Here is a 27,250-nt window from a genome sequence, read left to right as displayed (position 1 = left end):
AACTATGGAGTGAGCACAGTTCGGACTAAGTATTCTTTTAGTGTTTGCTACTAAGCAAAACTTACTGAAACTACTACCTTAAAGTTATTTAACATCCTCCCCCATTCATTTGAATTGTTATCCTCCACAATCTTCCAGTGCCAGAAAACTATATAATGCAGTGGAAACCACTTTTTCACAACCACACACTAACAAATATGATAAAACAGTTGATCAATTCTAGGGAATTATATGGGGACATCTTAAATGAAAAACAATATTGAAACAGTGTGGAAAAGTGGTTTCCACTGCATTATATAGTAGCCCTACAATCATTTGCTATTGTTTTTCTTAGCTCATTTTTAATTTTTACCTGTTTTTTTTAGCTCATTTTTACCTGTTCTCTAATCAATTTCTCTGTTGATAAATGACCTAAAAATGTTCCATAAAATTTTTGAGCAACAGGTCTGATCAGTGGATCTCTTCCCTCTAATACTCAATACCACATTTTTCTAACATTCATGCCATCTGTTACTCTTAAAACTTTCTGCACAATTATTCTTTTGGTTTAAAGCCAAAGCATTTTCTGATGCTGATTTTATGGGTCCCCTGATATCATTTTTGCATAAACTGCATCCATAATGCATTATATACTATCACTAATTTGTTTCTTTAAGGCAGAGCAAGAACTTAAAACAACCCACCTAATTGAACAATGTTATTTTTTTTACTTTCCTTTATCAAGTCTTTCAAAGTTAGAGCATCCAGTTTAGTTTTCATATAAAAAACTATTTTCACACTCATATTTCATTAATTTGCATAATTTTTGTTTAAGTTATGTAGGATAATTGCAATAACAATTAATTTTATTGTGCAAACATCATTTGGAACAAACACACAACTGACATCTTATGAAGCATACATAAGAACCATATCCTGCACTAGCCATAAACATTCTGGACCAGTGTCCTATGGCACTGCAGTGTGCATAACAGTTATATTTTAACACATTCGCTGCTTCCTGAATGTGTATATGTGAATTCGGATTTTAATCTACTTGGAGGGAAAGCCATCCTTCTTTAGAACTTTTAAATTGACAGAAGAAAAACCAGATTTTTGTCAAGCAACCTTCAATGGAGGCTGATTAGTTCAGTCATAGTAAGAAAGCCCAAAAAATATTTATGCCCTTTCCAATCCAATGACTCAATCCCATGGTTTTCAATCCTAGGTTGAAACCAGTCAGAAAATTCAGTAACAAAAGCATTTTGGATGGGGGGGGGGAGGTTGTGTAATCTGGCAAGTTGTTTAAGCAGACATCAGTTAAGAGGGCTTTGTGCTCACAGAAAAATAAAACATTTTAAAAAACTAGACGAGTAATAAGGGCATAAATGAAGCACAGAAAACATGGAGACAACGTTACTAAAACCAAATCTGTGCTCAGTATATGCTGTTCTGACATGCACAGAGCCACAGACATCAAATGGTGAGTTTCAGCTTCTATTATTTCAGCAGCTCCACAACAAACTTGAGTGAAATTCATAAGAAAAGTAAACTTTAAAAAACCTCCACAATTTCTGGGAAAACCTAGATACGTTAGCAGGCATGAAGCAATATTCAGCAGCATATCCTGGTTCTGCACACAAATCAAAATATTAAATTATATTTGTGACTAAGCTGTACATATATCTGTCAGTGTTTTGGATAAAAAAAAAAGCATTCCATACTAACTCCAAATCTACATTTAAAAACATGTGAGAACAAAAAATACTTATTTGAAACCTCAACTTCAAAAGTATGTGATGAATGATTTCTTTTAAAATTGTTAATCCCATGTTTGAAAAACAAGGACAAAAACTAGATATTTCAAAATCTTTTTACAACAACATTAATAATATAAACTCCATTATTTTTGGCCAACATCTCTTGCCAAGTACAAAGACCAAAATTAATTAATTTTGGTCTTTGCAGTAGCACACAAAAATGGCTTAAAGTAGGGGTGGCCAACAAGTCGATTGCGATCTACTAGTCGATTGTGGATTTAATTTCAGTCGATCACAACAAATTTTAAATATACAGTCATCCCTCGATTTGTGCAATGTAATTTTTGAGATGGTAGATCGCAGCACATTTTGAAGTAAAAAAGCAGATCGCATCACAAATTAAGTAGGCCACTCCTGGGACTGAATACTTAATCTCAAATTTGCATGTTGCTGACTATAACTAAAAATTAAAGAATATACAGTTAGTAACAAATACAAGAACATTTATATGTACAATAGTTTTAATAAATAAAAAAAATTTTTTTTTTAATTTTAGAAAGCATCACATTACAATATTTATAAAATTATAAAAGTGACAGCTAGCTATTTTTAGTATTTTGTTCAATAACCATCAAGCAGTGGAATAGCTAGATCCTGGCCAGGGTTGAGACATCATTCCCCATATATTTCAAATATGGGGAATTTCAAAACTAACCTCAGAACCAGAGCTAGCCTTAGACCCTTGCCTAATGTTCCTAGGCCAATGCAGTGCAGGTTACCTGGGAGAGGACCTTTCACTCAGAGTATCATTTAACATATAATTTAAGACTGTGTAGGAACAAGACAGTGACTTTATTGTAAACATTTGTTTTTGTGCAATGTCAGTAAGCACATGTAAGTCTAATTTACATTAAATTTAATTGTAATGTGACATGAATTTATACTGAAAGTACTTATTAATCTGCTGTGTGATGCTCAAATTTTTTAGATAAATAGATAGCACTGGATTTAACTTGTTTAAGCTGAAAATTTCTCAATCAAAAGTGGAACATGAAATTAGTGAAAAGCATACAATTTAGTAAGCCATGCAACACTGTTTTTGGATGAAACCTTTCTACATCACTGTTGAAAATTGTATGTGTTCATTTTACTTCAAATAGACTTATTTCATTCACATAGTAACCAGTGGTATGGGATGTGCTAAGTTGGGTATTATCAGCGTAGTATCTAAAGCTGTCTACTCAGTGTGTCTAAAACTGCTTACAGCTATTGCTGATATCTTGACAAAACTTAAATTTAGGATGCTTTAATATGGTTTTGATTTGCTTGCATGCTAATAGTGTATGAGATGCAAACACATGTGAAAGAAAACACATGTTTTCTTTAGACTAGCAGCTGAACATATTTAGATTTAAAAGGACATGTCTTCTGATTCTTGTTAAATTATTTCTCTTTGCTGAGGAAGTCACAATCCAGCTTGAATGATTTGTGTACTAACAAAAATATTTCTGATTATGAAACTGCATGGAGATTACCTGCACAATTAATTGCATTTAACTTGGAACTAATTTGAGTGAGTTGTCCTTTTATTTAGTGCATGAAGTAAATGAAAGGACATCTAAAGAATGTCTAACATGAAGCAGCACAGTAGGAAACAAATAGGGAAACTATAATTCAGTTACTTGTTTTATTTTGTTCACTCACTCTGCAAAACTAAGATTTATAAGATGTTTAGGTACTGATTGAAAAGGAAGACAAATATTTGGCTCTGTCCATAGGATTGAAGTTATAATTTAATTGAAGATGAGATTAAGTTCTATTTTCTGGGAATTGTTATGATCTGACACAATAGTTTTTATAAAGGTGTAGACAGAAACTTTAGGGAGAATTTGTGGACAAATAAAGACTTTCCTGGCTCTCCCAAGCAAAAGGATAATGAATGTTCAACAAATTGTTTATCATTCATGTTTGAAGATGTTAAAATTTTCAATATCAACAGGGAATATGCCTAATGGTTAAAATATCTTTATAGACAGTGTGCAACTTGAGAAGACAAAAAAAAAAAAAAAAAAAAAAAAAAAAAAATTCAGGCAGAAGCTCTAATCCTAAACATAACATTGCCTAATAAAAATTTAATTAAGACAACTAAGCAGTTATGTATTCTTGTCAACCAAATGATATTGCAAAATCACTAATTAGCATAGGCATATAATACAAGAAAGAAAGCTTATAGCATCAGCCAAAAAAAAAAAAAAAAAAACACATTCCCATTTCACCCATCCATTAACTCCAGATGTTTGCTAGTTCTGCCTTGAATTTATTTAAGCTGTCAACTTCTACAACTACAGATGAAAGTTTGTGCCAGCAATCAACCCACCCACTGGCTAAAGGCAAATTTCTGCACATTATTCTACAACTGTCTTTCCTCGATTTGAATTTATGTTCCATCAGCATTGGGCTTGCTCAAACCATTGAAGGCCTTATACACCTCAATCATACCACCTTGCAGGTGCTTAGTCTCCAGACACTGCAATTTGCAGTCTTTCATTGTAAGAGCAACCCTTTGTTCCATTCACCAATCTCGCTGCCCTTCTCTGTACCCATTCGAGCAGCTCTACATCCTTCCTAAAATGAGGCCTCCAAACTTGTATACAGTGCTCAAGGTGTGGTCTGACCATTGCCTTATATAAGGGAATAATCACCTCCTTATCCCTGCTAGAAAAATTCCTGTATATCATTGACAAGCCACCATGAGTTCTTCTTGCAGACTGTCTTCAGCTTGGCAAACTCCATATCTGCCTGCACAATTACCCCCAGGTCTTTTTCATTCTAATAGGTCATATTAAATTTTACAGGACTTGGAATAACAGTTAAATAATACTATGATGTCCCAGAATGCTTTAGCCATTGGTTCAAGCAGACCAAGACTGCATTTTAATAATTCTAATCTCAAGAAGACAGGATGGGCAAATTAATTTCAATAGCACATCAAATCAGAAACCAGGAATAATTTGCTTTAAATGCAAAACAGGCTGGATATTTTGCCTGTTTTTATCTTAAGAAGGCATTCATTTAAGCCCACTTAGCATTTTTCAGCAATCTCAGTTGCTGTTACTATCTAGTAATGGTGATGGGGTTGCTAGTGGTAAATTTGGACTTAACCAATCTTCATTTCAGGTAGCTTTGTTCTTTCAAATCTGATTCTTAACTATAAATAGGCAATTTCACTTTGGAGCTGAAGCGTGTTTAGCCACTAAAGGTTGTTTAAACAAAATCAAGAAAGGAAAGGATGTGTCAAAGTAAGTAGAATTAAAAACTCCATTAAAAACTGTAGCTCCTAAAGAGATGGTGGCAAGTTAGAGATTGCTATTCATTTTCAAAATATTAAACTAATATAAAATTCTTTGTTGTTGATAGTTTAGGCACACAACAGTTTATTTTAGGGGAACCTTTTCTGATTAATTCAAAGTTAAGTTAGATTACAAAGTGAGGTAATACATATTTTAAATTATCTCATTTCTAAGAAAAACTGTCACCTATACAAGACTAGCGAAATTAAATTTCTCATCAGAATTAGCAAAATTTAATAAGAGTATTGAGAAAACTTATGCCTTTGTGTAATTTAACTATTTCTTCTTTACTTTATTTTTTTAAGAATAAAAAAGGTTCCCCGTACTGCCTTTTTTTCTCCTTGAAATGCTGTTGTTATTCATCTTTTAGCCAATTGGTCTTTCATCCTCCAAATTTATATCCACTTTGCCACTGCTGTGCAACACATTAACACACTTAATCTTTGATTCTATCTAAATAAATAATAATCTCATCATTTAATAGCTTTTCCCATGCGATTACCTCTGTACTCTGCTTGACTTCATTAAAAACTTACATCCTAGTCATAAAATAGCACTTTTTTTTTTAAATACTGGCTACTGTATTTTCTCAGACAAGAGGAGAAACTTGTCTGAATAATCACAAAAAACTCAATTTGATTTCTTCAATATAAAAATTTTTACATCTCATTATGAAACCTTGAATCATAGGTTGTATACAGTTCTGGTACTAAGAGGTAAGAAAAAGCATTTTGATAAAATTCAAAAGAATGAGCAGTGGTATTATCTAACAACAAAAATGTGTTAATGTTTTAATTTGCAATTAATTTTTCCTTTTGAATGATTTAGTTTGTTTTACAAAGTGACATGGAACTATTTTGAAAGAATTTCAGAATTGAATATTAAATTCTCATTTAGGAAAGATCTCCATTATTCATAAATAAAACATACACAGGGCAATATGAATTAAAGCAGGTCCAGATTAGTGAAAGTTTTACTTATTAATTCCTAAATCTAAAAGTTCATTTTGTAGTGTTTAATTAAAAGTGAATTAATATAGATTAATTTTTTTTAAGTCAATCAAAATTTACCTGATTTGCAAAAGTTGCTATTTCAGCAGCAGAGTTACCATCAACAAGCATACTTAGATAAGTAACAATTGGCTTAACCAAACACTTCATTGCTGATCCATCCTTTAACCGCATGTGATGGAAAACATTAGATAAAAATGCTGAATGGCTCACAAACCTTCCTAGCTGCTTAAACATATGACTTCTGTCTGAAAGGGAGAGAAGAAAAATTAATACAAATATATTTTTGTAAAATTGAATGTTTTGAGTGAATGCACATCCATATTTTTCTGAAAAAAAAAAAAAAAAAAAAAAAAACAATTTTGTAACCAAAATATATTTGACAGCAATTTTTTTTTTTTTTTTTTAATCACACAAATTTGCTAATACAGTAGAACCTAGATAAGAAATTCCTGCATAAGTTTCCCTCTGTACTAGGCTTGGTTTCTTAATTCCCAATTTCAACTGTATATATTGTAATTTTAATAGGAACTGACAAACTGTTATATGAAATAGGATCATACTGCCCCATTGCTCTTCTTTCTGTATTGGGAAAAACTTACGAATGGTTATGCATTAATCGTTTAACGATTAGTTATAATATGAAAGCTATGTCCTATGAAAACCAAATTTGGTTTTAAGAGAGGTATTGAGACAGAGGATGCAATACATAGCTTGATTCGAGCAGTGGGGTTAGGTATGTTTTCAGCATTTTTATTGATTTTAAAGGCACCTTTGACAGGATGTGGTGGGAGGGCATCCTTGTTCGAATTAGAGTTGCAGAATGTTCTGTGAAATTATATTCCATTTTCAGAAATTATTTGCATAGTAGAAAAATTTCCAGTGGAGAAAACTAATCTTACTTATTCTCAGGAAATACCAAGATGTTACTTATTCTTGGCAGATACCACCACCACCACCCCAGTCCTGGGTGGTGGTATTTGCTGATAATAAGTCTTCTCCACTAGAGAATGTTGCTTATTTGATGTAGTACAACATCAGGGCAGCACATTATGAAGATACCCCCCCCCCCAAGAAATAATTGTGCAAAAATAATAGGCGGAATAGCACCAGGGGTATGTCTGCCAGGGGCAAAAGCTGATGACATTGTAGAGCAGATTTCATTCTTGAATATCCACTACCACTTCCTTAAATGCTGATCTCCAGGTAATTCTCCAGTGGGGCAAAGAACTTAATTTCAATCCTTCTAAAACTCAGTCCTGTCATTTCACAAAAAGGATTCTTCTGCTCCTATGCTTATCTTTGATGACACTCAGATTTCTAGGAAAGATCTGATCTCTCTTGGCATAAAGAACATTACAAATATTGTTTCCTCTGCATCTAAAAAACTTGGTTCTTTTTCTCTTGGTGTTACTTTTCTTCCAAAAACTGTTGTTGACTCTGTAGAAATCTGAAATCTGGCCTGCCACAGAATATTATTCCCACATCTGGGGCAGTGCCCCCAAAACATCTCTCAGGCTTCTAGATTCCATTAAAAGAGGGCAGTTAGGTTAATTAATATCTCATCTCTAACAAAAAAAAAATTAGTATGGAAAACATTTAACATGATATACTGTAAAATAAGACCTCTGTAGCCAAGTGGTCAGGAGCAGGAGTGCAGTAGCACACGCTCTTTGAGTAGACCGGGGTTCAAGCCCCTGACTGCTGAATACAGTCGATCTGCCAACCCGCACTGGACCAGCGTGGCAAATTATGGTCCATTTCCCTCAGCATGAATTGTTGAGGAGGCTTCCATCCTGCAGTAGGTTGATAATGGCTGCACTTTACCTTTTTTTACTGTAAAATAGTAAACTAATTATAAGGAATTGTGGGAGATGGTTTCTTTCTTTGGCAATTCTTTACTTTTTATTTAATTTGATTTTACTTTGTTTATTAGTTATATTTTGTAGTTTACAAAGATATACTTATGTAAATCTAAGCAGACGCCATTATAGAATTTTTAGTGTGAAACCCCAGGGGTTTGCAAATGACCAATTGGGAACCGCTGGTCTAACAGAATCTTATCTAAAGAGAAATTTTGCTATGAAATTTTCTTACCCTACCTGTAACATTAGCTTCTTGTGCAAGGTCCTTCAAAACGAGAAAAATTTCAATTAAAATAATACACCATAGCATATTTTTAGTTTGTTATAATGTTAGAAGTACTATATTTGGCAATATTTTGTTTCTATGATTTTATACTAGATATATAAACTATCTAGCTTTTTTAATTTCTTTGTAGTTATACTTTCTTTGTAGTTTATATAGAATTAAATTCTCTGTAGATATAAATGAATATTTGTAAGTTTCTTTTTCTTTGATATTTCTGTTTTGTTATATTCATTATATTATTTAAATTATTTTATTAATAAATATATATGCGCAAATCTTAGACTGTTGGAATAGTAATTTTTATAAATTACTAAAGATTGCAGAGGCATAGCAAAGGAGATGCAGAGTGGGGAATTCCCCCCCCCCCACCTGGTGCCAAGCTTCAGAGGCACATACTGAAGGAATTATCTATCACAATCAGGGGAGCCAGGAAGACATGTTGCCCCCAGGCATCAATGACCCTAGCTATGCTACTGAAAGATTTTACTACCTGCATATGAGGGTGTACTTAACACTTTTGCACCAGGCATAGGATTGCCTGGTTCGGTTCTGGCTCTGTTCATTGAACTGTACTTGTTAAGTAAAGCTGCAGATCACCTACTCTTAATGTAATTAGTGCCAACATGTACAACAATATCATCCTTTGTGCCCTTAAAAGATATCTGCTCTACAATGTAATCAACTTTTGCCCCTGGCAGACAATACCCTGGTCCTATTCCACCTATCGTTTTTGCACAATGTTACACTGACAATTGTCACTCACAATAACTAGATCCTGTGGGACCAGTGCATTCTGTCTTGAAGGTTGCTGCTGTGTTGCCTGATGCACAAGAGTGAGCTCTGGCATTGAGTTGGACAGCTGAGAGCTTGATGGGTCCCACACTTTAATACTTTTGAGGGCATCTAGCCAATTCCTTTAATCATCTAGCCAAGCCCATCAGAACACTGAGCTGGCATGCATAATTTTTTGAAACTACACCTGGCACACAAAGACATCCTCCTTGGCTTGATCATGTTCTGTGCCAGAAAGGTCCACAAATTTTTTTTGTGCAAATTTGCACATAATGCACCTGGCCACCCACCATTTCTACAACATCACCACCCTAATGTTAAAATAAATTTGAGACACCACTTTGACCAGAGCGTTATTTAAACATTTAAAGCGTGTTATCTTTGAAAGACATTTGACATGCTAATTAATGTAACAGATAAGGAGGGAGGTCCAACTGTTAAAGAATTTTGGAAATAATTCCACATTTTAGATGCATAAAATAATACAACGAACCTGGAACAAAATTACAGAGAACTTGAGTGTTTGGAATAAACTGTGTCATCAGTTTATTGATAATTTTAAAGGATTAAGAACCAGCAGAGATTGTACAAAATAAAACAGAAGCAGATTGCTAACCAATTACAGCTTTACATTTCTTCAACGAATGTCACTGATCTGTTTCAAGCACACAATGGAGAGCTCACAAATGAAGACCTCTTTGAAATAGCAAAATGTGAAGAAGATTCTCTTCAAGCTGAAACTCCTGTTCATTCCTTTACTCTCAAAGGGCTAGATGAAACTTTTCAACACATAGAAAAAGCAACTGAGATTTTTTGATTCAAATTTGGAGCATACTAGGAAAGTTGCTACCGATTTAAAAAAAAAAAAAAACCGTATGCATGTTATTGTGAAATTTATAAAGAAAAGAGAAGACTATCTTGGAAACAAACGCCTCTTGACACATTTCTGAAGATGACTCCTTGTGGCTCCAACAAACCAACAATGAGTGCCGAGACAACAACCAACAATGGGTGATCAACGAGTGTGCATGTCAATGATGAAGAATTAACATTCTTCAACATTTGAAAGTCAGAAAATTTTTTTATTATAATTTGCTTTTACAAGCTATGTTTTTATTTCTTTGGATATATGTCATTGTTTAAGCATAAACTAATTTCATTGTTGAAAACTTAACCCCTAATTTTAACATTAGGTCCATGGGGAAAAAACTGCCGCTTTACGAGTGCACATGAGGAATGAATTAACTCGTGAAGTCTAACTACCTGTATATCACAAATTTACAATGGACCACTTTGAGAAATATATTATTACATAGTGTAACAAAAATAACTCTAGGTATGAGTGTGAAAGGGAAGAACTTGCAAAGTTAAAAATTTGTCATAAATGGTTTAATTACTTTAATATGTTGAATACAAAGAAATTGTGGTTTATTATTACAGAATAATTAATTGTAATAAATGAGCAAATGTAAAAACAGTGAACATTATTGGTGTATTTATTTCTACTATTGACCTGTTTTTTAGCGCATATAATTTGTCTAATTATTACAAACCCATTCAAAATTTTATTACAGAACATTATAGCAACATCATTAAATTAATATTACATAAAAATAGCAAAGTATTTTAAAAAGATTTAACATTTCAGTTTGATTTTTAGTCTGTAAAACTACTTTTAAAAAAAAATTATGGGTTTTGGAAAATCACTGATTTAAACTTTCTCAATTACAGATTGTTTTTCCCTTTACAGTTTCTTCTTAATGTCACAAAATTTAAGTATAAAAATTAAAAAATGTAATCTATAACTAGGAAAAAAAAAAAAAAAAAAAAAATTCTTTGCACAACAAGAAGGGAAATATTGTAACACCTACATTATATCTTTTGAATTGTGCAATTATTCAAAAGGTCAATGACATAAATACGAGTTGCATTAAAATTGCATTGTGTACATTATATAGGATTTACCACTAATGAAGAATCCACAAAATCGTCAACAACTCCATAACATATCCAAAACTATGTAAAATATATATGACACTTAATAAGAAATTTAATACTCTAAGGTTTTATTATTAATAACACCTTCAAATTCTAAAAACTTGACTACATAAACACTAAAAAGTAACATACCTTCATAATCCTTTTGTAGCATTCCAAGCAAAACTGTCCTGAATTTGATATCATTAACTTCAAAGTGACTAAGCTGCTTGCATATCATGGCACCCAAATAAGCATTTTTTTCATTCTTCATGCTAAACTGGTATATTGCTTGAACTGCAGTCTTAAGCTTTTCTTCATTATTAGAAGACATTTTTATTGCATCCACCACACTTGAAAATTCATCTGTTTCTATATTATCAATATAGATTGATTGTAACCTTTCAGATAGAATATGATCAACACTTGCTTCCTACATACAGATATAAACAAAATCTTTTATATTAAAAATATAATTTAAAAAAAAATTATTAAATTTAAAGATATATATATATATATACACACATACCCCTGCTACAAAAATGAAACAGGAAAGAACTATGTGAAACATTAAAACTGAAACAGTCATTTATATGATCAATGTTACAGGAATGTGTACATTTGGCTCCTTTAGGATTGGCTGTTTAGCATAAGCAGCTAGATAGTCACAACCATAGGGCATCAATATATTGTGCCTGTAAATAAAAAGCACATATTCTGGCCTTTTTTTTTTTTTTTTTTTTGAAATCTGTGTGCAGCCCAGCTAAACTACAGTAATTCTGCTGTATATTATGAAGATACTATACCCAGCAAAGCTGATCGTTGAAGTGACAAGGGTATTTGCATAGTATGGTGTACAATTGTGTTGCTCATGATGAGCGATCAGTTGCTTAGTCCCACAATATGCAGTATGTCCAGCTCACCCACCCTCTTACCACTTGCTCAGTTCATTTTCTAGCTAATTGCAGCACTCATCAATTCAATTATAGCACACAGAATAAGAAGAATCAAAATTATTACTTAAGCAGCTTTAAACCAAATCACTGTTCAAATTATTACAATCTTTGTGAGAACACTCAGTTGCCTATTTTGTGAGATATATATAAAAAATTTTAAATATAAAAAAAAGTCATACAATCCTTGCCGAAGGCCAATTAATTCAGTCATGTTGTAAAAAACCCACTAAGTTCCATCCATCCAGGCAGGAATTAAACCAAAGTCTTTTCCACATGTGGAAAAACAGCTGCCATATACTGCACTAGTAAAAACAACCTATTATGTCAGAATAGGCAGTCCTATTACAATAAATGTTATAATATCTGTCCTACATTCTTGTTCCTGCTGGAATCTGACACAATGTGTAAAGGCTATCAAATTGGCACACAGGGTCCTTCAAGCTCATACAGAGGAAAAGTTCATATATTGGTGTGTATAAGAGTAAATAAAGATGAAGTTTAACCCTTCTTAATTCATTTTATATAGATTAGTAAATGTAAGGTATAAAAACCTCTTAAACATTAAAAATAGTGTTTCCAACAATTATTTATTGAAAACACTAGACAAACATTTCTCTTATAGTTTTTTTTTAACCTTAAAAAGACCCAAATGTTTCTACTCTGATGTGCCACAAATGTACCCATTTACCCCTATAGATGCCAACATGAACAGAAATAAAACTGAAAACCTCTAATACAGCAATTACTAATTTTTTTTGTTGCAGTGTCTCACTTTTTTAGCATTGGCTGATGCATATGATGCAAGAAAGCATGCTTCTACAGCATCAGCAAAAAAAAGCCTTCCCATTTCACCCATCCGGTCACTCTAAATGTTTGTCTAAAGGTAAAGGGCAGCCATTATCAACCCACTGCAGGATGGAAGCCTCCTCAACAATTCATGCTGAGGGAAATGGACCATAACCTGCCACACTGGTCCAGTGCGGGTTGGCAGATCGACCGTATTCAGCAGTCAGGGGCTTGAACCTCTGTCTACTCAAAGAGCGTGTGTTACTGCACTCCCACTCCTGACCACTTGGCTATGGAGGCCGTTTGTCTAGTCCAGCCTTAAATTTATTTAAGCTATCAACTTCCACAATGATAGATGGAAGTTTGTTCCAGCAATTAACTACCCACTGACTAAAGGCAAATTTCTTCACATTTATTCTACAACTGTATTTCCTCAATTTGAATTTATGCCCGATCAGGTTCGTAATCTGAGCAAGGGGAAGATTCTCATCAGCATTGAGCCTGCTCAATCCATTCAAAGTCTTATACACCTCATTCAGATCACCTAGCAGGTGCCTAGTTTCCAGATGCTGCAATTTGCAGAACTTAAGCCTTTCTTGGTAAGAGCACCCCTTCGTTCCTCTCAACAATGTTGTTGCTTTTCTCTGTACTTGTTCTAGCAACTCTAGATTATTCCTAAAATGAGGCCTCCAAACCTGTATGCAGTACTCAAGGTGTGGCCTGACTATTGCCTTATACAAAGAGCACTTCCTTGTCTGTGCTAGCAAAATTCCTATATATCATTGACAAGACTCTATGACCTGTTCTGGCAGCCCATCTGCACTGCTCATCAGAGAACTTCATATCTGACTGCACAATTACCCCCAGGTTTTTCATTTTCCACCTCCCTGTGTGTAGTATACCACACAGTACATTTCTCTTGGATTACTGCTACCTATATGCAGTAATCCATGTTTAATATTGAGAAATTGCATTTGTCAAATTGCCTAACTTCCTTTGTGACAGACTAGTTTATATCTGCCCTAGGCTTTTGCACCACCTGATAATTTATGTATCCCATGTGTTTTTCTTCTCTGCCACAAGCATCATTAGTTCATCTGACATCCATTTACATCTAAATCTAGAACAGTATTTCTTAGTATGAAAAACCTAGCAGCTTCCAAGATTAATTCCTTGAAGGCTTACCATTTAGAATTCACGTTTTTAACATCAGTTGATTTCACTGCATAGAATTTTAAAAATGTCTCAGACCACTGTGTTCACCTTTACAAAAAGGAAAACCTTCCCTTAGTAAGCATAGTAACTAATTAATAATACAAATTATAAGTCACAAAACACTGCATTAGGATTTAAATCACTTAACTTCAACATAGCTAGAAAATTAAGGATTATCACATTTACATGAATGATCATCTTAACATCACATGTATTATCACTAAGTTGCCTGCACATTTCCAGAGTTGTTTGAGCTGCACACTCTGCCATAGGAGAGGAACTATGCTTAGAAGTGCAGTGATTTCTCAATGCCAGTGTTTCCCAAACTTTTTTTAATCACGGAACACTTTATCTCACAAAAAATATTCACAGAACACAAGTTTAGCAGGAGCCAAAGAACTGTTTGCTAATATTTTATTACATATGATACACTGCATCAGGAGCATCTTTATTTCCAACACATGGAAAGCCAAAATTCAAACTGTCATTATACTTTCGTTTTGGTATTTTATTAGTTGGTTCCTGTTTTTTCACTTCGGATTTTTGGGGAACAAAAGGCAGCAACTGTTCGTCAGTTTGAAGTGTGACAATATTGTGTTAGTTTTCATCTACCACCTTTGCACTACTGGAAGTAGTTTGCTTCTTGTTTTAAAGTTTTTCAACTACAAATACATGGTCACATATTTTAATAATATTTCAAAATACTGATAATTATCAAAAAAATATGCAAGGAAGTGAGTTTAGTTATGATATCAGTTCGCTTCCCCCTCTCCCTTAACCCCAGTACCCCAGACTAAATCACATACGAATGGCATATTAGATCACTACATTGCTACTTTTTCTTAGATGTCATTACCTCTATGCAAAGCACGCCAAAATAAAGTGTTCTGCGGCCTATTTGATTATTAGTCTATGCCAGTATATTAATAACCAAAAAAAAAGTTAAAAATTATGATACAAAAGTGGTTATGCTACAGATTTGCAAAATTTATTATTATTTTTTAAATTATTAATTAAGATTTTTCACAAAACACTTGTTTACGTCTCACAGAACACAGTTTGGGAAACTCTGCTCTATGCATAGTGTCATATTGTACATAAACCTTAACACATTATACATAAACATTGATGTCATGTCTTCCACGATTGCTGGATGTGTGCTATTCCAACGAGTTTATGGCAAGAGCCCATGCTACGAGACAACACTATTGAACTGGAAGAGCATAACTGAATTTTGTAAATAGCATTGAGCAAATTAACTTTACTATTTAGTACACCAATCTCAACATTGTAAAGGCATTCTGCACAGAGTTCCCTTGGTATTGTACTACTATAAGTAAGGCACACTGCACCAATAGAGAAGTATGCTGCTATTTTATTTAAAATATTTGCCACTATCCAGATTTGAGTTGTGATTGTATTTGGAATTGCATCAGTGGGCAGGTAAACAACATGAAGACCTGAACAACCCAGTTGCAGGAAATATCTACAATGTGAGATGCAAAGAAATTGTGAAAAAAAAATTGAGTAAAGCTAGTTTATGACAAAAGCCAATGCTATGAGTACAATACTGAGCTGTCATTAGGTTGTCCAGGCCTTTGCACTGCCTACCTACTCAGTGATGAGATCCCAAATAGGATTGAAACTCAAATCTGGGTAGAGGCAAACATTAAATAAAGCAGCAATACACTTATCCAGTGGAGCAATGTTTTATTTAGAGTTGTGCAATATCAAGGCAACTCGTGGTGGAATGCCTCTACCATGTGAGATTAGTGCACCAAGTAGCAACTGAGTTTTCTCAATGTTACATACAAAATATGGCTGTGCCCTTCGGGTGAAGGTTATTCTAGTGTAATATATTCACATTCATTCAGGAGAGTAATTTAAGCAGGCAGTGGCATTCCATTAGTAAACATCAGTGTCAACATATGAAAAAAGTATCCACATACTTCCCACCCCCTTTTTTTATTTATGAAGTAGAAAGGAATGAATAAACTGGAAAATAATTACATAGAGTAAAATACAGTGAACACTAACTATACTAGATAATTTTATTTGAAATAATATAGATAGAACACAGTAAAAAATTACAGAATATAAAATAAGTTTCCCTATTCAGGAGACCTTTAGTGTCAAAACGGTTAGAGATAGCGCTGTGAAAATCGGTGGGTATGTCATTTAGAGTATGGGGAAGCGATTTGTAGAAGAAAAAAAAATTCAAATTTCTGCCACTAGGAGAGAAATTGGCACTATAAACATGAGATGGATACTTAACTTAGGATTAGATTTTAATATCAGAACTTAGAAATCTACAGATATTGTTCTATGTGCTTTCCTTCACTTGAGACGACATTCTGAAAATGGAGGACTGCGTGCGACACAGTTTCACATAGCATCTCATTGGGGATGTTGGCTACATGCTGTTAATGCTTGCTTTCAAATCAATAAGCATCTGTATGCCTCCACAGTAAACTGTCTTTCAGGTATCCCCATAGCCAGAAATAACAGGGATTGAGATCTGCTGATCGGACTGGCCAGAACTGCAGAAAGTATCTAGAAATGATGCAATAATTTCCAAACGTTGAATGGAGCAGTTGCTTCATTTGTCGACCAACGTGGGGAGGGGCACCACCTCGCATGAACACTACAGCCTCCAAGAATTGCCTTTCTTGCAGAGAGGGAATAATGTGATCTCTAAAAGAGATCACTACCGTACACTAGTTACCATACACCTTATGGGGCCACGAGGTGTAGACTCTTCAAAGAAAAATGGTCCGATTATAAAAACTCTGCTGTGAATCCACACCATACTGTAACATGAACTTTGTAGTGGTCTTTCATGCAAAGCAGATGGACAAGAAGTTCCCCATATTTGGCAGTTTTGTGCATTTACAGCCCCATGAACAGTGAAATGTGCCTCATTAGACCACAAGGTCATTTAAGCACATTTATCATCAAGTTCCATACGAACCAAAAATTGTAGAGCAAAGTCTATTCATTGTTGCTGATCACAAGTTGTTGATCATTGTTGCTGATTACTAAAAAGGAAAATTCCTTAGCTAAACAAAAAGATATGCCCAACAAGTGACTAGAACCTTTGAGCTACTTATTTATCACAGCTAAAACCATACTATTTCACTGCACTACTCATTATATGCTACAATATTCATGCCAAAACTTCAATACAATAGCAGTACAAATAGCAAGTTGTAACTTAAAATCACTAGCTAAATTCAAAAATAAGCTAAAGCCTGTGACTAAGCCTATTTAAAGAACACAACTTAATATGTTAATTAATCAAAAAAGATGGTAAAAAACTTCAGCCCATCTGCCTAACTTTAGATCCTGTTGCAGTAGCATTCTGTCTTTACTATCATTAACAACCCTGCCAACCTTTGTATCATCTGCAAACTTAGACAAAAAAACTTGTTCTCACGAGCTTAAAATTCTGCATCCCAACACTTATCTCGTACCTAAGATCAACACTTGAACCCAAGTGTTGGGTATTTCAGTATGACCCAGAGACAAAGTGTGACAGAATGAAGTGGACTTCAAAATCATCACCAAGGCCTAAATGTTTTATTTATAATAGTCTAGAATCAAGATTATGCTGATCCATGTTTTTTAATAAACAGGCGATTCACAAAGAATTTGTACCTGAAGGGAAAAAGAGATTCAATACTGTGTACATATGTGTGCTTCAAAAACACTATTGAAGCATATTTCCCAGGTGAGGCAGCAATTTCAAAACAAAGACAGCCAGTTCCTATTGCACAATAATGCCCCCACATAGTGCACTTGAAGACATTTCTGATGAAACATGGCACTGATCAACCATCCATGCTAATCTCCCAATCTAGCACCAGAGGACTTCTCCTTCTTAAGGTGAAACCTGCTGTCAAAAGGAAGATTTCAGAATGTTTAAATCTCTAGGTCTTAATTGCAAAATGAACCTAGGCCCCTATGCAAAAAAGAGGATGCCTGCATAGGGGCCTATATCCTTTATGAAGTACAAGAAGTGAAATATTATTATTAGCCTTATGGTACAAGGAAGCCCGAGGCTTATGCTGCACCAGCCAAAAAAAAAAAACATTTCCTGAGTTACCCCGAGAGAGAGAGAGAGCCAAGCCCATACTCACCAGATGTGAGTCCCCGGGGTGAAATACTATACCTATCATTTCATTTCTTGTACTGCATAAAGAAAAAAGTAAATGCTAAACTGAACATCTCTTTGGATGCCTTCACTGACTCTTTTCAGAAACTTTTAGAATGGTATAATAAGTGCATTCAATTGGTGATTACTTTGAATAAAAATAAAGCCATTTGAGCTTTTCACTTTTTTTTTTATTTGACTGGTCCAGGAAGTTAATTGCCACACCTCATATGTGATACTATAAGTTTTCATTGACAATTAGTGCACAATAGAGGTCCATCCATTGTAAGCAGATACATGGTTAAGCAGGTGTGTCCAATACATATCCAACCAAGAACAGTAGTTCTTGCTATAACACACATTTTTGCAATGCACATTTGCTCCTACGCAACTGATATATTAGGGAACAATGAGTATAATGCAGTTTTCATGTTGGCTCATGCACGATTTCATCTGTGAGTAACACCAGGTAAACGCAAAACCAGGCACCAAGATGGGAACGCAGTGACCTGTGCAGCAGCAGCAGCAATACATAAGTTTACAAAGCTTAAAAAAAAGTCAAACTAATTTTTGACAGCTATTCCTATTTGCTGTAGTTGTACTGCAGAGACACTGTTGATATTCACAAGATAACACATGATATTGTAGGCTGACATGTTTTAAGGAGCTCACATTTTTCTGTTCAAACAGAAATTTAGTGATAGTAAGAGCAGAGGAGCACATTTCTGGAGTTCACCACCATAAAAACAATTTGCAGTTTATTGGGCTTTTTTGTAATGCAATCTAATAAATAAATGGCTAGTAAACTCTATCTTACTGCATTTGCAATAAGACTGACAGCTGGAAATCTGTGGGCTTTTACATATTATGGTGAAGTGTAAAGTGTGTTAGTTGTCTGACGGCACCAGGGGTTTCCCCCATCTCCACATTGTATTCTTTGTGAGTGACAAAACTCTGTGGAGGCCAGAGATTTAAAAGTGTGTGGGGAGTGGTTTGTTGTGTAGTGTTATGTTCTGTTGTTTCTCTGACCATTTAGCCATTGGGCCCCACTATTGCCCACACCACAAGGTAGAGGCACCAAGTAGATTATTTAATTACTCTGGCAGACCACCACCTATTATTTGAGGATTTCAGTGGCAACACACAATATATATATATATATATATATATATATATATATATATATATAAAAAGGAAGGTGAACACTAGAATTTGGAAAGGCCAAAAGAGGTTTATGAGAAAGCGGCTGAATTTTGACATTGGTTAGAATTTGGCGACCTTATTAGATGTGTACTCTGTTGGTTTAGTTAGAGTGGGGGAAGACTTGGGGGAAACATGTAGAAGGATGGGGACAATAGAATAGGCATCTCCAAAAAGGTCAGTGGGAACGAGCCCCACCAGGCAAAGTATGGGAGAGGAGACAGACCTGTTTCCTCCCCCCCTGCCTGGGGATGGGATTTTAAAGGGAACCGGGTTAGAGTACCCAGTTCAGATCGCCAAATGGAGTGTTGACAGCAAAGCTGCAGTGTCTTTGTTGGTGATGGTTGTCAGGTCCATGTCTTATCAAATGCGGTAGGAAGGTCAAACTGCCCATCTTACTCCAGGGGTGGACTATGTTAGCTGGCAGTGGGAAACCCACTAGGTGAGAGGATTGAGAGATATACATTTGCTTCATTCATAATCTGCATTCTCACTCTACTTGAATCCTATTTTTATACTTTTATCTTATAGTTTAAAAGTTTTTTTTCCCCTTCCTGTAAGGACACACACGTTCAAAGAAAGTTCATCACCTCGGAATTTCACATTTCTAACCTTTTTTCGTGACTGTATGTTACATTAATGACTAGCATCACAAATAGAAATATAAACAAAAGATATTTATCAATAGTTAAAGCAAAGCTAAGTAATATTTGACAGGTGCTCTCAAAATATTCCAAAATGAGCATTTGCAACCTTTATACAACCATTTTGGTAAGCCCTCAATTTGCTTCAGGTTTATCATTTTAAAAGGAAAACAAAAAATGAAAAGTTCAGGTGCAAACTAATATTTAGCTGAACTGCCTCTGGCCCTGATTACAGCAGCACACCATCGAGGCATTGACGAGATCAATATCTGAAGATAATCAACTGATAGTTTGTGGTTCCAAACACAAATTATGGCTTCCTGAAGTTCACAAAGCATCTTTGGTTTCTTTCTGGCAACTGCAGATTCCACACGATGCCAGAGTTCTCTATAGGATTCAGCTCCGGCCAGGCTGTTTCCTGGCCAGCTAACAGTTGTAATGGACCATTCTTCCAACCATTTTTTCACCTGTAACAAATGTAACCACATTACTGTCAAACCACTAATGCAGAAATGAAGCTAAAGTAACTACAGAAATGTCTAGTTACACTTTTTGCCCAATGACAAGGAGCAGAGTCATCCTGAAAGATGCAGTTACTTGGCAGGTTGAAATGGTTGGCAGCAATTTTTCTTCCAATATCCATTGGCATTTACAGAACCTTTTATAAATTGCAGGTAACCTACTCTGCAATACAAAATGCACCCCCATATCATTTGGCTGGTAGGGAATTTCACTGTAGACACCATACAGTCTGGATGGTATTCTTCATGTCTATGGCGAATCATTTGTCTCCTATCAGAGCCATGCAGGTTGAATTTCTTCTTATCCAAGAAAATAACTGGACTTCCACTGCTCGGGAGTCCATTTGACATGCTCCCTACAACAAATTAATAGGGTTTTTCTCTTTTTTTTTTTAGTGAGGGGGGGCTTCTTAGGACAACCGTCTACAAATCCATTTTTAAAGAGGAGTCTTCTGACTGATACTGCACTTGCTACCATTCCTGTATGTTCTTCCCATTCTCTTTTCAGCTCAGACAAAGAAGCTTTACGGTTTTTAAGGCAAAGCGCTTCAAAATGCAGTACTGTTTTGGCATAGACTCGTTTATGTTCTGTTCCTTTTTTTTTTTTTTTTTTTTATCTAATTACAAGACAGTCTATAACCAATGACTGGAAGGACATCCTTCCTCATGTAAAGCAACAATAGCACTCTTTCTTCATGGCATCAACTGCACGTAACTTGCCAACCTGACAATCAATGGTACTTGAGGTTGTCACAGACATTCTCTCAGATATGTCAAACAAGCTATACTTGCTACCTGGGAGTCTAAAATGCTGATGTAACTGATATTCGGGTGATATTCAAGTCAAGTGGACCCAATTTCAGTGAGTCCGGACAGTCTATGACAGCCAAATCCTCTACTTCCACCTTCACGATGGTGTGACTGTTAGTAATCCTGTGTATAACCTCCATGTACAAGCACACTGTGGGTACCACCCAGGTGTGAACCAATGTAAGCAGGGGATAGAGGTGTGGCACCCACACCACATGGAGGAATTCCACCCCTCTGTGTTACCAGGCAATACTAGGTGGTAGTTGACTCATCAACCAGTGCAATAACACCACTTTGTTAATTGGGGGCTTGAAGTGGTGGAACCCATGTTTAGTCTCCAGAGATAAGTTACAGTCAACCCTTACATCATGCAGTATGACTGATGACTTTAAGTTATGATGAACATCATGGCAAGATTCAATCTTCCTTACATTTCAAGGGTACAGCTCTAAAACAGTGTTCACAGGCCAGCCACTAGTTAGTACACTGGATCAAACCTATTAGTAACTATTTAGGAGGCTTCCAGATCAGCTAGTGTATAATCTTGCTACTTCTACTCTGCCAGGTATCAGGTATGTTGAGGGTCTGACTGTACCTGTGATTTCTCCCATCTCCGCGTATGTTCTCTGTATCGGACAAGCCAAGATTTAAAAGTGTGTGGGATATGTACTATGTAGTTTGTTGTGCCCATTGTTTGTCCGGCCTGTTAGCTGCTTGGCTCCTAGTTAGACCCGACGTTACCAATACCCGCCACGGGGAGGCCGGCCAGGTGTTACCAATATTTGTACTCTGGCGGGTCCTGCCACTTTCCTGGGATTTCAGTGGCTAGGACCAAAAAATGCAGTTGAAATTAGTGATACTTAAGTTAGTATTAATAGTATGCGACATGGGGCTGTGCGGTAAAAGCGAGTTTTAAAAACCGAATTGGTTCAGGCAAGAATTGATGTTCTCTTTTAATTTTGACATATAGGGCTAAATGCTGTGCAAGACAAAAGTTTTTAAGGCTGAAGACTGAGTGGAAGAAATTAGAAGTAAGGGGCCTACAGAGTAGATGGCTCGTGCCCCACCAGAGTGAGAAAATTGGGGAGGCAAGGAGAGGCAAGCTCCTCTCCCCAGGAGTTTGGGAAGAAAGATCCACTCCAGAGTGCAGATTTGGGTTGCCAATAGGCTGTCCTGTTAGCAGTAATTATGCCTCTTGTGGCCACAACTTTTGCCTATCTCTGCTCACACCTCTATCAAAACCAGATGGTTCTGTTGTCACTTCAGCCAAGGATAAAGCTGACCTAGTATCCCATTTTTCTTCCAACTCATGTATTAATGATCTTGCTACAACACATCCCACCATGCTCCATTCAATTGCTCCTGTGGTCTTCTGTCAAAAGGATATTGACAAATCTTATACTAAGAAAGCTCCAGGTGCCAATGGTATTTCTCCACTTGTTCTCAAAGCCTGTGCTCCTGAACTTACTCCTGTTTTTGCCACCTTTTTTCACTTTCTTATTCCAAGGGTGATTTTCCTTCTTGGAAAATTGCTCATATCCAGCCAGTTCCTAAAAAGGGTGACAAATCCCTCCCATACAATTATCGTCCCATTGCAATTACTTCTACTCTTTCTAAAGTAATGGAGAAATTCAATTAACCACCAACTCTTAAACTACCTAGAAACCTTCCATCTGATCAATGATACCAGTATGGATTCCATCAGTGTTGAACCACTGGTGATATTCTGGCTTATGTTACCCATTTATGGACAAATTCAATGGAAAAGTTCAGTGAAATTCAAGCAGTTACTCATGACATCTCAAAGGCTTTCAATGATGTTTGGCATAAAGATCGTCTAAACAAGCTTCCATCTTATGGTCTGCCAACTGTTTTTTGTAATTGGTTATCCAGTTTTCTCTCTAACCACTCACGGAGGGTGATGGTGGATGACTGTCTTCTAACCTCTCCACTAATGCTGGTGTCCCCCAAGGTTCAGTTCTTTCCCCTACCCTTTTCCTCTTGTATATTAATGACCTTCCATTGACTGGAAATCCTATCCATAGTTTTGCCGATGATAGCATATTGCATTCCACTTTCCATTTTGTGAAAAGTTGCCCTGTTCAATCAGCTTTAATTTCTCGAATATCTGCTACCAATTCCTTAAATGCCTATCTCCAAATAATTCTCCAGTGAGGCAAAGACAACTTAGTTTATTTCAACCTTTTTAAAACTTAGTTTTGTCTTATATCTCGCAAAAAGGATTCTTCTGCTCCTATGCTTATCTTTGGTGACACTCCAATTACTAGGCAAAATGATATATCTCTTTTGGGGATTACCCTGACTTCTAATCTCTTAGCACAAGCACATTACAAATATTGCTTCCCCTGCATCTAGAAAACTTGGTTTTCTCTTTTGCTCTTGGCGTTACATGTCTTCCAAACAGCTGTTCACTCTTTATAAATCGCAAATCTGCCCTACCATGGAATATTGTTTGCACATCTGGGGTGGTGCCCCCAAAACCTCTCAGGCTTCTTGATTTTGTTCAGAAGAGGGCAGTTAGGTTAATTAATGACTCATCTCTAACAGTCTCTCCACTCACTGTCTCATAGACTTACTGTTTCTGCTGCATGTCTTTTCTACATATACTTTCATGGGCACTGTTCTTCTGAATTGGCTTCTATAATTCCCACTCTTTCAAAAGAGTCCGAACACGTGCCACCACCAGCCAACATCCATTTACTGTCCAATACAATACAACTTAAGTTGTATTGATATACTGAATTAAGTATGCATAAATTGAAGTGAAAGTTGCAAAGTGACAGTAACTATAAGGGTGAGGAAAGTTAAAAAAGAAGTGTAGTAGATTTGTGAAAGAACACTATGTACCATGTGATACAACTCCCAGAAAACAATCTGTCAAACAAACTTTCCCTACTTGGTGTGACACAGAATTGACTCTGGGTTACTTCCAAAAGGAGAGCCATCTGTTCACATATTCCTTTTAACCTTAGAATTTGAACCTTTAAGTTCAGGCTAAACAGCAAATGTGTAGCTGCCCACACCTTCACATTTGTCACTAAAGTGTCTGTGGAGCATACTAAAGGGAAATGAGGACCAGAATAAATCTCGCACAATAGAAGAAGTGAAAACAAGCATTTCACAGAAAATTGAACCCATTATAGAGGACATATTACAGTACATGTTTACAAATGTAAAGTGTTGGGCACAACTCTGCCTAAACATTGATTCCAGCATTTCTTACAAGAAACACTGGAATCAATTACAATAGAACTTTGATTATTATTATTTTTTATTACCAGCCACATGGTGCAAGGAAGCCTGAGGCTTATGCTGCACCAGCAATAAAAATATAATAATAAATAATCCCAGAGTTACTCAGAGAGAGAGAGAGAGAGAGAGAGAGAGAGAGAGAGAGAGAGAGAGAGAGAGAGAGAGACACACACACAAGTAGAAGGGAATCACTAAGAAAGAGAAGAATGATGATATCCAGCTCAGGACCCTAGGTGTTCCAAGCCCATACCAGATGGGAGCCCCTATTGTCTGTCACTGTATTTATTGTCAGTCTCTGTTAACTGTCACTTAATCCCACTACACTGTAATACTGGCACCATGTATCACTCAATCTATGTATACAACTCACTATATACTGTTGTACTTTCACATTTTAATAAATTTTTATTTAGTAAATTCATTGAAATGACACAAACGTAAACAATTAGTGTTGGAATTATTACAAAAAATTGAAATAAACAATCTAAGAAAAGGTGAAAGTGCTACAAGTATAGCATCGGTTTATGGAATAGGAAGAACAATAGTAAATGATATAAAGCATGATTCAGGCAAAATTGAAAACCATGCGTTGAAAATGAAAACCATTGACTATAATGTTAAGTCTTAAAACAATGAAGCTTGCTAAAAATGAACAATTGGATACCACAATGTTTCAATGGTTTGTTCCAAAACATTGCCAAGGAATTCCATTGTCAGGACCTATAATAATCGAAAAAGCCACTGAAATCAAAAAAACTAGGCGGAGATCCTTCATTCAAGGTTGGACAAATTTAAATTTTGCCATGGTATTTGACAGTTGTTGATCCTGGGTGAGAAGCTAAGTGCAGCAATTTCTGTTTATCATAAAAAACAGCAAAATGAAGTAGCTGTTCAAAGTTTGGTTAAAGACCAAATATACAACCGTTATGAGACTGGCCTTGATTGGAAGGCACTACCTCAAAAGACACTGGCTTCAATGACTGAACATATGGCACTGGGATAAAAGATCACATCACTATAATAGCATGTGTTAATGCCAGCAGTAGTCATAAATTGCCTTTGGTGGTTATAGGAAAATAAAAAAGGCCAAGATCATTTAAAAATATTAATTTAAATGCTTTACCAGTTAAATATTTCTCACAAAACAGTGTGGATCAAGATTTTTTGCATTACCTATATTAGACCATTTACCAAAATGTTTCCACTCCCATATCTGATAACAGCCATACTATTTTCATTTTATTAGCATTTTAGTGTTTAATTTTACTTTATAGTTCCCCCACTTTATATTGGCTTGGCAATTCAGCCCATAATTTTCTTAATTCATCATAACCTCTAGGATATTAAAGTTCTTTCACAAATCTACTACACTTCTTTTTTTTACTTTCCTCACCCTTCTAGTTACTGGCACTTTTTGTAACTTTTGCATCCATTTATGCATACTTTATTCAGTAAAACTTATATATAGGCAACCCCCCATATAACACAGTACTTCTACAAGGTTTCACTCTAACGTGGTTTGAGAATTGCTGAAAATCTCGCATAGCATGGCATTTTTAAACTTTTGTGCTGGGAAACCCCTGCTATTATGTTAGATATAATTTTCAACATTTCCATTCCTTTTTTGTAAATCCCTGTTGACTCGCCTTAGTGATATTTTTCTGAAGCACATTTCTGGAGGTCACTACCATAAAATAATATAAACTATTTGCACTTTCCACTTTATTGGTCTTTTCTGTTAGTGTAACCAATTATAAACATGTAGTAAACTTTTTCTTTTGGTATTTGCTATAGTGCCAATAGCTGGAATTCTGTGGGTTTTTATGTTATTATGGGTGAAATGTGTTTCCCCCTTCCATGAAATATTCAATCATACAAAAAACAAATTTTCAGAAACCCTTATCGTGTTGGTTGCAACTCTTGCATGGCATATTATTTGTCATTAATTGCTTATAATTTTTACTGTTTTAAATTTTACAATAAAAAAAAAAAAGTCAGTATGTACATATTAATTAAGCCATGTATGTAAACATACATTTAATCTTATTTTGCTAACTGGAAAATATTCTATCGATTTTCACATATTTAAAGCAGGGGTCAACTGTATTTTGTTGAGAGATCCCTGGGTTAGGTTCTGTGCTATTGAACTTATGCTTGTTTGAGACCATAAAAAATAATTGCGACTTTGAGGGGTGCAGTTTGTGACTTTTAAAGAGCAGAAGGTACACGAAATCTAGATGCTGCACGAATGTACATTATCTCACATAACTATCACAGTTTGTAAGGTAAGACATTTGTTCAGTTATTACTATTATAAAAATAATAGTTAAAATATTAAGTTATTACTAAATAAATGGCATATTTTTGTTAGCATTTGGAACACAACCCTCTTTTTGGTACTGGTTCTCAACATACGCGCGCAAAATTGTTTCCCCTTCCATGAAATCTTCAATCATTTTTTTTTTACCTTCGTAAACTTGTCTCACATGTGCAATTTGTGCATCCTGTGTTCGTCGTCATTGATTGCTCATCTTTTTTACCGTTTTCAATTTTCCAACCCAAAAGAAAAAAAAAGTCAGTGAACAGAAATATCAATCAAGCAAACGTCATATCTTGTCAAGGTAAATGCTATATTTACTGTAATATTTATTTCTTTATTAAAATGTTTAAACC

The 27,250-nt window shown here is 35.4% G+C and overlaps 1 protein-coding gene across 1 annotated transcript in view; it reads right to left on the bottom strand.

Annotated features, from left to right (window-relative positions):
• Nucleotides 1-27,250, bottom strand: part of LOC150074906 (CBP80/20-dependent translation initiation factor-like) — a 68,853-nt gene that overhangs the window by 12,159 nt on the left and 29,444 nt on the right. The window contains exons 3-4 of the mRNA XM_090389351.1: nucleotides 11,173-11,452; nucleotides 6,160-6,347 (exon numbers count right to left, since the gene is read on the bottom strand). Coding sequence (XP_090245477.1) covers nucleotides 6,160-6,347; nucleotides 11,173-11,452 — 468 coding nt within the window. The remainder of the gene's footprint in view (nucleotides 1-6,159; nucleotides 6,348-11,172; nucleotides 11,453-27,250) is intronic.

This window comes from Mastigoproctus giganteus, unplaced genomic scaffold (genome assembly GCF_048544385.1).
Source record: "Mastigoproctus giganteus isolate SK-2022 unplaced genomic scaffold, ASM4854438v1 scaffold_15, whole genome shotgun sequence".
NCBI classification, from domain to species: Eukaryota; Metazoa; Arthropoda; class Arachnida; order Uropygi; family Thelyphonidae; genus Mastigoproctus; species Mastigoproctus giganteus.
Note: the sequence above shows the minus strand (reverse complement) of the source record. Positions and strands in the feature narration are given on the sequence as shown.